At 35.6% G+C, this 12,534-nt stretch overlaps 2 protein-coding genes across 4 annotated transcripts in view; one reads left to right on the plus strand and one right to left on the minus strand.

Moving 5' to 3' along the window:
• Positions 1-3,369: 3,369 nt before the first annotated feature.
• On the plus strand, positions 3,370-5,842 carry gja10a (gap junction protein alpha 10 a). Its single transcript, XM_065252491.2, has 2 exons — positions 3,370-4,776; positions 5,804-5,842. The coding sequence occupies exons 1-2, from the start codon at positions 3,370-3,372 to the stop codon at positions 5,840-5,842; spliced, it is 1,446 nt and encodes a 481-aa protein (XP_065108563.2).
• A 457-nt stretch (positions 5,843-6,299) lies between these two features.
• bach2a (BTB and CNC homology 1, basic leucine zipper transcription factor 2a) overlaps positions 6,300-12,534 on the minus strand; it is a 52,071-nt gene continuing 45,836 nt past the window's right edge. For all 3 annotated transcript variants that reach the window (XM_065244794.2, XM_065244795.2, XM_065244797.2), the window contains one exon: positions 6,300-10,585. In XM_065244794.2, the coding sequence (XP_065100866.2) occupies positions 10,136-10,585 (450 nt within the window). In that variant the 3' untranslated portion in view covers positions 6,300-10,135. The remainder of the gene's footprint in view (positions 10,586-12,534) is intronic.

Raw genomic sequence — 12,534 nt, forward strand, 5'->3', positions numbered from 1 at the left:
CAATGATATTACACAGCAGCCGAAAATAGTCCCCTTAGTAACTTTCAATAGCAGGTGAGTATTTTCGGGCACTGCGTAATATCATTGCGCCTCCTGCAGCCATTTTACGGCAGCAAAGTCCTTAATTATTACAGAATGAGAGTATAGTCCTAGCCATATCTGCCTAGAAATTCGCAACTTTTAATTTTCTGTCAGTTTTAGTACACAATGTCACTACAGAAGAGTCAAGTTTTAAATAGGAAAAATATCGAAACTCTTTGGTTATTTTTTAGCGTGATGCTAATGGTCTAATCGGATTCAATGGATTATGCTTAGCTACGCTAAAAGTGGTACTGCCAGACCCGGAGATCAGCTGAATGGATTCCAAAACCGTAAAAATCAAATGTTTAACTCTAGGGGAGCTGGAAAATTTGCCTATTTTCAACAAAAGTGGAGTGTCCCTTTAAGTCTGCATACAAAATACATATAAAATATTTTATGTTGTAGATCAATGCAATACTTGTTTCCCTTGGGAATAATTAAAAACTTCACAAATTTTTTTTGTGTTGCTTAATGATACTGTACATGTCAATGCAATGAAATATTTGGCCAGTCAAGTGTTGTATAACAGTCAATGACCCACAATGACTTCTGTCTACATGTGTTTGTGTTGTACTAGGGTCATTTGGTAACAGAGTCAATCTCCAGTAAGGCTTATATTTGATATATTTTTATTATATATATTTAAATTTACTGATGGTTTTGTATTTGGTACACAACAGTGATGTTGAAAGCTAAATCAAATGGATAAAATCAACATTAGTTAACCGGTAAAAACAGGTAAAAATCTTCCTAAATAATAGCTTATGGGGGATGTTGTTTTCACTATTCTTTACCCCATTCACACCCTAAACCTCCTCTCAGTAAATATCCGCGGGCGCGCTGGAATCTCATTATCTCCAAACAGGGAGATCAGGGCTGCACGAGCCTGTATTGATTGAAATGGATCAGATTAAAGTAATCTATCAGCATGGTGGATGATGTTCAACCCACTGCCTCTAACATCCATTTTCAAACTCCACGCCCCCCCCCCCCCACCCAAATGTTTTTATACCACAACAAAAAGAATGGCAACACTGGTTGTTTTTAAACCAGCATTGGGTCAAAACGGGACAAACCCAGCTGTTGGGCTAAATAGGCTTTATGCCCAGTTGCACTACTTCCTGCACTACTTCCTTGTGTCCTGTCTGCCATTATTGGACAAACGGATTAATCCAGCTGTGCCTGACCTCAGCAGTCACAAACAAACTGATTAATCCAGGTGTGCCTGACGTCTGTAGTCACAACAACAATAATCAGACACATCTGGATTAATCAGTTTGTCCAATAATGGCAGACAGGAAACAAGGAGCTGGCTGAAGTTCAGGAAGTAGTGCAGCTGGGCATAAAGCCTATTAACCCCCCAAAATTTATATTTTACCTACACTATAAAAAGTTGGATCAACTTAAAAAAAATACTTCAATTGGTAACACCCAAATAAGTTTATTCAACCTTAAGTTTCACTTTAGTTACACATTCACAAAAAAATAAATTATTTAGGTGTTATCAATTGAATTTTTTTTCAAGTTGTTCCAACTTTTCACTTTTTACAGTGTAGCAATGGGTTTAAACAACCCAGAATTTTAGGTTGAAACAACCCAGGAGATGTTAAATTACAACCCAACATGTTGAGTTTGTCCCTTATTAACCCAACACCCCAAAATTGTGTTTTGCATTATGATTATAGTGCATTAAGAAGCACTATAAACACCCCTGCAAATCCACAGTGCAAAGCAATTCGATCAAATAATCAACCACAGGACAAAGAGCGACGGATGGTTTCAACTATTCTCTGGTTACAGTATGAACTCATTGCATAATGCCGGTCCCTGATGTGACTTCTGGCATTTGCAGTTCAAGCTTCTGCAAAGGAAAATCAAATCAATCCCGACTGATCCTGCCAGCATGTGATGGAAAGCTAATTAAAGACCCTCGGGCATGGCTGGTCATTTTATGAAGCCTGTAGTGCGATCGGCGAGCTAATCCAGTTGTGCGACGGTTGAAAGGTTTGAACCAGGATAACAGACTCACGTGCGTGTGCCGATTGGTGGAGCCCTTTTTACCCTGCCGGTTCAATATTAAACTGTGTTTTTAAATGCTTTTTTAATCAATTCCTATTGGATTTTTAAGAGAAATGTACAATATTGTGAAAATATGCTTTTGATGAGATTTGTGCCACATTAAAAGCAAAAAGAACGAGCTAAACAAATCACTGTAGTATTGATAGATTCAGTTTGGGTGGGGGGGTGATGTGATGCAACGGACTGCAAGGACTTTCATTTGACATTGAATGTTTGCAGATGTAAACAACATGAAAAGATGTTAGCACAAACTCATTGGGGAATATTTTTTGCGTTTTTATATCTCATGTGGTAGATTAGATAAAAAGATTTTGAACACATCACAGTAAGATGTGCACAATGCAGTAACCTGTGAACTAGACTACTGTATACATTATACATACAAGGTTCATAAAACATGTGTTTATCTAATATATTTTTCATTTAAACACAATTGTGGGATTCGAACTCAATGGCTAGGGAGCCATAAAAAGACATTTTGTTTGATATTGACTGCATGAGGGACATTTGGTTGGCATCGTGGGCAACTTTTTCTGTGCGAGGGGGAGCTAAGATCCGCCATGGGCATTGTCCCTTCACTTTCTGATCAATTTTTACATCCTGTGAACTCTGCGCCTGAAACATTCACTGTTGCCGACATGATGCAGAGAGACTGTTCGTATTTTAATGTGCAACTTTTATGGCTTTAATATGAGGGAATGATTTTCCTTTCTGGAAAAAACATGCATGTTTTTATTCCAAGGAATCTAGACGGCAAATCCCACTGAAATGTAAGTTCATTTTTGTTTCAGCTATGATCGATGCACTTACATAGTCAAGAATTTTGTGCCAAATTAAATACAAAGCAGTTTTTAAGTTCCTAACTCTTAAAAATAAAGGTACTGTTTGATGCTATAAGAGAGCCATTTTTGACTGTATGGTTCCCTAAAGAACCTTTACATTTCTGATTCACTAAATATTCTTTGTAGTGTTTTTTTATTAAAAAAAAGTAAGGAATAAACGATAATTTTAAGGACTGAATTGGAACCCTTTGGGGAACCCAAAATGATTATTATCACTGTAAAAAAAACTTTTCAAGCACCTCTATATTTTTTTAAAGTGTACCCATTTATATTTTGAATGCAATTTCTGTAAGGTTGAATCATGTAAATTTAAAGTTGATCAGTCAAACGCTTCTTTTTAACAAAGCACGGACATGTGGCGGTGAAGATGGGGGACTGGAACTTGTTGGGGAGCATTTTAGAAGAGGTTCACATTCACTCCACCATCGTGGGTAAAATCTGGCTAACCATCCTATTTATATACCGGATGTTGGTTCTCGGCGTGGCGGCCGAGGACGTTTGGGTGGACGAGCAGAGCGAGTTCGTCTGCAACACAGATCAGCCGGGATGCAAGAATGTTTGCTACGACCAGGCGTTCCCGATATCGCTGATTCGTTTCTGGGTACTGCAGATCATTTTCGTCTCCTCACCATCATTGGTATACATGGGACACGCTCTGTACCGGCTAAGGTCTTTGGAGAAGGAGAGACACAGGAGGAAAATCCAACTGAAAGCCGAGCTGGAAGAGACGGAGCACCTGTTGGAGGACTACAAAAAGCTGGAGAAAGAACTTAGGAAGTTAGAAGAGCAAAAGAAAATAAAAAAGGCTCCGCTGAGGGGCTCCTTACTGCGCACATATATTATTCATATCCTTACTAGATCAGTGGTTGAAGTGGTGTTCATTGTTGGGCAGTATATCTTGTATGGCGTACGAATGGATCCTTTGTACAAATGTGAGAGGGTGCCTTGCCCTAACAGCGTGGACTGTTACGTCTCCAGGCCGACTGAGAAGACCCTCTTCATGGTCTTCATGATTGTCATCGCAGGAGTTTCTTTGTTTCTGAACCTCTTGGAAATATCTCACCTAGGGGTGAAGAAGATTAAACAGACTCTAACCGGTCTCCAACTCGCCGAGGACGATAGTCTTTGCAAACCCATGCAATCGACTACACAGCAACTGTGCGTCATGACAGACTCACCCCATAAAAACCCTCACTTGAAGACTTTTATCCCTCAGGGGGAAATGGATCCTCCACCTCTATTTCTAGCCGGTACTTGCGTGGGCTCAAGCAACGACGTTCCAAGAAACAACAGTTTTGCTGTCACCACCCTACCTGTATCCTGCGTAACCCAACAACCTCGTCAAATGCGTCAACCCAGCCAAGGCATGATCCACGAGCTGCATTCGCAGGCTTCCATGGAGCAGCCAGATCTTTGCAATCAACATCTAGAAAGCAGTAATGGCTCGGAAAAGGACGTCAGGAAGTTAAACTCGGGTCATCTGGGTTACGTAGTTCAACACGTTAAGGGGCCTTGCCACACCGAAATACCAGCATGCCTTCGCAATGCTCTGCACAGACCCAGCCGCTTGACAGACCTGGGGGATGATGTTTTGGACTCTTCCGAGAGTGACTTTTGTCCACAAAACAGGAAAGCTAGTTTCATGGCCCGTATGCCCTCGGATAGCATGTCGGGGAGTCCGTCATGTCCCTCCACAAGGAGCTCGGAGTCTGAACTGGGCTCTCTGAGTGACCTGCCCATGAACCCACCACCAGGGGGACGCCGGATGTCTATGGCAAGTAGAGCCTGAATGTATTGAGCTAAAATGATAAAAACTTGTAAAATACTACGAAAGGTTCCTCAAAGCAATGCTACAGAAGAACCATTTAGTCAAAGGTTCTTAAATGAACCACCCTTTAATAGTCTGAAGAAGGTTCTCCTTTGCGAAACAAAAAGGTTCGGCTGATGTTTAAGGGTCTTTTTGGAACCATAAGGCCAAAAATGGTTCTTCTATGGCATTGTATGTATTCAAAAAATATATTTTTGCATAGACAGCACTTTTAACTTTAAAAGAGGTAAAATGTATTCTCTAATTTTAGTAAAAATAGCTACACTGTCTTTTTTGTTTAAATGTAGCTTAAATAAATTGATTGCAACCGCTTACCTTAAAAAAATGTATTAAATTCAATGAATCATTTTTTTCAGTGTAATCGGAACTAATCGTTTGCCGAATAAAAGTTTTTGTTTACATCATATGTGTGTGTACTGTGTATAATAATTATGCATATATAAATACATATGCATATTTAATTAAAAACAAAAAATTGTGTATGTATATATATATATATATATATATATATATATATATATATATATATATATATATATAAATTTATATACATGGGAAATTTCTTAAATATATACATGCATAATTATTATACACAGTATATATATATATATATATATATATATATATATATATATATATATATATATATATATATATATGATGTAAACAAAAACTTTTATTCTGCAATCGATTAGTTGCGATTAATTGTTATGCAGCCCTACTTCTTTGACTAGTTAGAAGTTGCTATAAATTATAAATCTAAATTCAACTTTATTTTTTTATTATTCCAACTCCTTACTAGTCAAGAAAGTTCAAATGACTTGTAAATTATAGTTGTTTAAACTTAAAATTTTAAGTGGAACAAGGAAGGTTTTCAGTGTATATAATGTTCTATTTTTATAAAATTAAGTTATAAAATATATAATATATATTTAAAAACAATATTGTTTATTGAAAACATGTTTATTTACAGAGTGTATTCTTGGATATCTCTTCCATCATGAAGAAATGAAAGCGAAATGGATAAGATGGACAAGAAGGACATCAGGAATGTAACAGGTCATTCATGAGCAGAAATGAATGTAAATATCAACGGCAAAATAAATTCAACTCTCATCTGCTCTCTGTGGAAAGCACTGGTTTTAACACAACTTTATTGTGGTATTAGTGGGGCTGTTTTATACTGGCTATTTTTTATTGTAAGCACCTTAATATACCAGTAAAGCATGGTGTACAGCTTTTTCTACTTTATGAAACATGCATATTTATAAACGCTTCAAACCTATGGACAGCTGGCAAAAAACCATTAAGCTTACATCCATAAGATGTGATGCAAGCTAATGGATTATTGAGGCTTTCATCAAATTACGAAGAAAATAAAAGTTTTCTTATTTCTAAATGTGTTTGTGTTTGATATGGGATCATGCAAAAATTATGCTCCACACGCATCAAATCTGCACGAAACATGCTTGGTTATCGATTTAATAGAAGAACATTTTCAACGTGGACACATTCAAGTATTTTACAAATACAGTTTCATAAGATTACAAACATTGAGGTCAACTTTTCCAAATAAGAGCAAAACGATCATTTTTAAAGAATGCAACAATTATCTATAAACCGAATCATTATGTACAATACATACAAAATCTACATAAAAGTAAAGACTGTAAAACATCTTATAAAAGGTTGTAAACAGTTGTGCTACAAACCTTGTCAGAGATGAGAGGTATATCGAGATTACAGGTAGATCTGTGAATGTTTCAGACTCTCCTCACTTCATGTAAACTCATGATGAATATTCATATTCGCCCTTCATATCACCATGGTACATCACACAATATAACAAATAATTCATAAAATGCTGTGTTCATACACAAATTTCAATCTACAGTATAGTTTTAATCACAAGAAAAACATCCCTGTTGTCAAATGTATATACAAGAGAACTTTTGTGATGCATTTAATTTATTTTAAATTAAAACAAAGTTATTCGATTGCCATGTTTGTTGATATATTATGTGAACCTGGACCACAAATCAAGTCATAAGTAGCATGGGTGTGTTTGTAGCAATTGCCAACAATACATTGTATAGGTCAAAAAAATTATATTTTTTCTTTTATGCCAAAGATCATTAAATAAAGATTATGTTACATGGATATATTTATTAAACTTCTCAATATTTAGATTTTTTTGCAAACTCTGTTTCCATATTTCGACCAAATATTTTCCTATCATTACAAACCACACATCAATGGAAAGCTTATTTATTCACCTTTCAAATAAAAAATGACCCTTATGACTGGTTTTGTTGTCCATGGTCACATATTTCTTAAATTTGTATCTCATGCAATAAACTATCATTTGTAAGTAAATAAATTAATGACATGGTTTTAAACCTCAGTACTGTGACAGTACGCAGGCGAGTGAGTAAACTCACATGATCACTTACAATACAATAATGTTATAAACAAAAGTTTTTAAATTTTTATTTTAAGGCTTAAACTGTCATTTATTAAGTAAAAGGTTTAGAAGTGTTTTATGACTAATTACAAAAAAAGTAAACGTCAACTGAATTTAGACCTTTCAGATGTGTATATATATCAGGAAAAAACATTTTCTAAGGGAGTGGGTTAAGCGTAAACATACTTTTAACATTAAGAAAATATTAGACAATGCAGTCATTCACATAAAAAACACCACAGACCAACCAAGAATATAACCAAAATAAAATTTAACCCAAACACATGAATTCAAAAACACAACACAGAAGGGTAAATAACATAGTACACAATAAGGTTGTATTTGTTAACATTAGTTAATGCATTGGCTAACATGAACTAACAATTAGCAATATAGTTTCTTTTTTAAATCCTTGTTACTGTCCTACTGTTAATAGTTTCAACTTTTGATTTTAAAAAGTATTAGTAAATGTTGAAATTAACATAAACTAAGATTAAAAGGTAACACTTTATAATAAGGGTCCATGAATCATGATGAACTAATACCTATATTAATTCTTAAACATGAACTAATGCTCCTACTACAATTAACTACAACTTGACTCATGACTCAACACATGAATTCATTGTAAATTAATACATTAACAACAATTAATCATGTTAAGTAATGATGACTCTTCATTAGTTTATGATTAGTATATGCCTTAACTCAGCATTACTTCTTGTTTTATGTATTAATTTCCAATGAATTCATGTGTTGAGTCATGAGGCAAGTTGTAGTTAATGATGACTATTCATTAGATTATGATTAGTACATGCCTTAACTCAGCATTAGTTCATGTTTAAATAGTTAATGATTCATGGACCCTTATTATAAAGAGAAACCTATTAAATAATTGATGTTGGTGTTTGGTCCATGTTAGCTAATGCAATAACCAATGTTAACAAATACAACCTTATTGTAAATTGTTACCCATTCATTGGCTTTGATACAGTATCTGACAACAGTAAAATGTTCAAAACATGTGCACAAGACCCTATAGAGCTGCCAAAATGTACCAAGTCAGAATGATTGAATTTATCAAAGTGAACAAGGAGATCTGTAAATACAACAGATGTCGTTGATCAATCATTTTAACAGTCTAGAAAACTGAGCTTTAAAAAAATCTTTAAAAAATTGCTTCTGTATCGAGTGATGCTTCATCACAAAATATTTAAGAGGATATGCAGCTAAATATGAATTGAGGTGGAGTCAAATCAAATCTGATTTAATAGAAGATTTCATATTCACATCAGTTAGTTTTTCTTTGCTGACAAACTCAGACAAAAAATGTAATTAAAAATCAAGCCATTTAAATAGTTTTTTTCTTGATGTACATTGGGAATGCTGGAACACATGGTGCAGTCTAAACTGTTTTTAAACACATCAATATCACATTTGCATATACTGCATACTTTAAAATTGCCAAAAAATAATAACAAAAATTGCATTTCCTGAGATAAATTTGAGAACTTGATAAAATATCTGTGTCACTGAACCACAAAAGTAGCCTTAAGTAGTATATATTTGTAGCAAAAGCTTTTATACATTTTATGCGTCAAAATGATTTTTCTTTTATACCAAAAATCAGTATATTATGTGAAGATCATGTTCTATTAAGATATTTTGTAAATGTCCTAACGTAAATGTATAAAAACCTTTTTTATGTGAGTGGATGCAATTGCTAAGGACTTCATTTGGACAAGTTTAAAGGCAATTTTCCCAATATTTTGATTTGTTTGCACCCTCAGCTTCCAGATTTTTACATAGTGGTATCTTGGCCAAATATCTCAGTCCTATCGCAATTAGGGCTGTCACAATGATTAAATAATCATCTCATCGCCATTGTTTAACCTCATCGTGATGATTTCCAATCACCACAATGATTGCACATCTCTCTAAAAAACACAAGGGGGAGCTGCACTGCCTGTATAAATGAGACCGTATCAGATGGCGCGCCTTAACTTACAGTGTAACGCGATACATTGCAAAGCCATTTAATACAGTGGAAAAAAACAGCATTTAAAGTAATGCTGCAAAACTTTGATAAGCAGTATGAACTGCCAGGTAAAACGTACATTTCCAAATCAGCAATTCCTAATTTAGGGAAGTGAATGATGCTATTCACAAGGAATTGATTTTTTTGCAGCCATTACAGACATGTGGTCCAGAAGAACTAAGACAACCTTAGTAGGATTGGCTACTATTTAAGGCCTGTTCTGGTATAGTCAGTTTTTTATTGCATTTTTATTTTAATGAATTCTTAGACACTTTTTTGTGTTTATTTCTTATGAAGAATTTTCCGTTTTTGAAAGATATTTTCATAAATATGTGATATGTGAATTAATATTTACTTTCCAGGTGAACCTTGCAAAAGATTTCATTTAAATAATCACAAGGTGTGAAAATTATTTCATGAACAAACAAAAAAAAATGTATGAGAATTAAATGTCAAAGCAAAAAAAAAAAAAACAGATTAATCTTCATAATTTATTAGGCAATTAACCGTCAACCAAATTTCATAACCGTGACCGCCCTAATCCCAACAAACCACACGTCAATGGAAAGCTTTTTAATCGGCTTTCAGATGATGTATAAATGTACATTTCAAAAAAACCCTTATGACCGGTTTTGTGGCCCAGAGTCACATATGACAACATCCACACGTGCAAACAATAAAAATGAGACACAACTTGACCATATAGAGTACCAACAAACTAAATGTAACATCTGTAAAAAAGTGTGACATTTAAAAAAGACTGAACCAATATTCTTGTTTAATAAAAATCCAGGTCACTAGACTCAGCATTTTTTGGGCTCTTCTGTGGTGCACTTCTCAGTCATTTCCTGGCAGAAATCGCTGGTTACGTTCAAACCGCTCGTCTGAAGCGACGGCTCTGACCTCATAGAGGTGACGGCGTCCTGGCAAGTCACAGCCTCTCCGTGTGCTCGTACATGTGGGTGTGGTGACCCAGCTGTGGCCTGACAGTCAGTTAACCCTGGTGATGTCACCAAAGTGCTACGGGAGGTGAGAGTGAGGTCTATACTGATGGGACTGGGAGAGACACTATGGTCTGTACTGACTGAACTGGAATAATCAGGGTGCAGTTGATACAGAGTTTGTGTCTGACCTGGACTCTGCTGTTCCTCTCTGCAGACCTCTTGAGATAAAAAGGAAAAGTTTTCCCAGAGTTCTCCCATACAGACCTTCAGATGGTGTCGTTCTGTTAGGAGCTTCTGTCTCTCGCACACCTAACACAGGAGAAACAAAGACATGAATGAATCCAACATAGTAATTCATAACCTTATGTAAGTGATTCTTCATGTACAGGATGACTTTGACAAAATATTAATAAAGCAACACTTCATAATAATGTTGCATTTGTTAATAATAGTAAATGCATAAGCTCACATAAATTAACATTGAGCGATATATAGTTTTTTAACATTTATTAATCTTGTTAATGTTACTGCCAATACAATTGTTCATGTTAGTTCATTGTGCACTACTACAACTGATGTTAACTCTTACAACTTTGATTTTAAAAATGTATTAACATATGAAGATTTTCGTGAACAAAGATTAATAATTGTTTTATTGTTTATTGTTTGTTCATGTTAGCTAATGCATTAAAGCGTAACTAAACCCCTGGTCAGAGCCTGACTCCACCCACTGCAATATTGGAAAAATGCAAGAAAAGTGGGCAGATCCCAACGGAGATAGAGGGGACGAACTAAGTGTGTGGTGAGATCGTAACAAGGGCGTGGTGAGCTTGAACCTGCTTACGTCACGAGTCATTTCTTGGACCCAACATCCAATAAGAAAATTCAACTGCAGTAGCCACCGTTCAACCTGAAGAGGGCAGCACTCAGACGTTTTTACACCATATATTGTAGTATTGAAACACTTTATATCCAAATGTCAAAAAACTTACTAAAATCAATGAACAGCACTAATAAAGCATCATTCTTACAGATCATTAACTAAAAAAAGTTGGTTTGGGGTTTAGTTACTCTTTAACTTATACTTTTTAAACTTTTATTATCTCCCATTAATTGCTTTACCTTATGCTTTACAGTTCTGAAATGTTACATTTACCTAAATTGTCCCCCACCCGATGCAAACATTTAAACATCCCCTCTAAAATACAATTTAGGAAAAGCTTTATAAACAGAATATAATTTCTGAATACTCAGAAATACAGTTTAAAGTCAATATTATTGAAATGAAAAACTTTATTTATTTCGGAATATTGTGGCATGTTAAAAAATGATTATCTAAAAGCTTAATTATTTTTAATAAGTTAATGTGCCCTCATAATCTTTAATCAAAAATGCTAATTTCCTCCTCTCCTTGAAACGATCGCTGCACCCAAAACCGCTCACTTCCATACTATATAGTAGGCCAAGTAGTGCTTTTCGCCAAAGTACTGCTTTGGGCCTTCACACTTTGATGACATCATGTAGTACAGACTCTAGGGACCCTTGACGCGAGTCCATAAGGGTGCACCGGAATCATATATTGGGACAGATTTGAGCGTCATGTCAGAAATAGGAAAAGAAGTTGCTCATCAGTGTGAACTCCTCCCGTCCGTCGTCTGATTGCTCTTTCGCAATGACTTCTGGGTTGGTAAAGTGCATGGAGCCTTCAGCAGTGCGGGCTTCGCTGAATACCACATCAAGGGTGCAAAAGGGGCGCTGATGAGCACACTTCAGAGCAGAAAAATGAACGATGGGACACCCCACGGACTTAAAATAAGCAAGCACGCTTAATTTAGGGTCATGAGACCTAAAGTCCACATGAAGTGCGGCATTTGGGACAGGTCCTATATGGTATAGAAGTAGATCTCTCTTTACTTCCGGTCATAGGGTATGGCAGGTGGGTGGGGCCCGGAAAAAGAGTAGCTACAGCAATTAGCAAATAGTAACATGATTGCTAATTCGGTTTTATTGTGACTTTAAACAGTATTAAATGCAGTAAAATAGAATGAGTATCTATACAGTTTTGTACTATTGTAAAAACAAAACTCACTGTCCCAATGGTGCGGTCATTACTACCCTAACCAAAAATGCCCTAAAGTCTTTACATGAACATTATGTTAGGTCATGCAAATGAGACGTGATGGTGAGAAAACCTGACAGATGAAACCATTTCATTTGTCAAGATTAAAGTAGTCAAAAACAATTTTGGCAGACGGTGT

The sequence above is a fragment of the Paramisgurnus dabryanus genome, chromosome 17 (genome assembly GCF_030506205.2).
Source record: "Paramisgurnus dabryanus chromosome 17, PD_genome_1.1, whole genome shotgun sequence".
NCBI lineage: Eukaryota > Metazoa > Chordata > Actinopteri > Cypriniformes > Cobitidae > Paramisgurnus > Paramisgurnus dabryanus.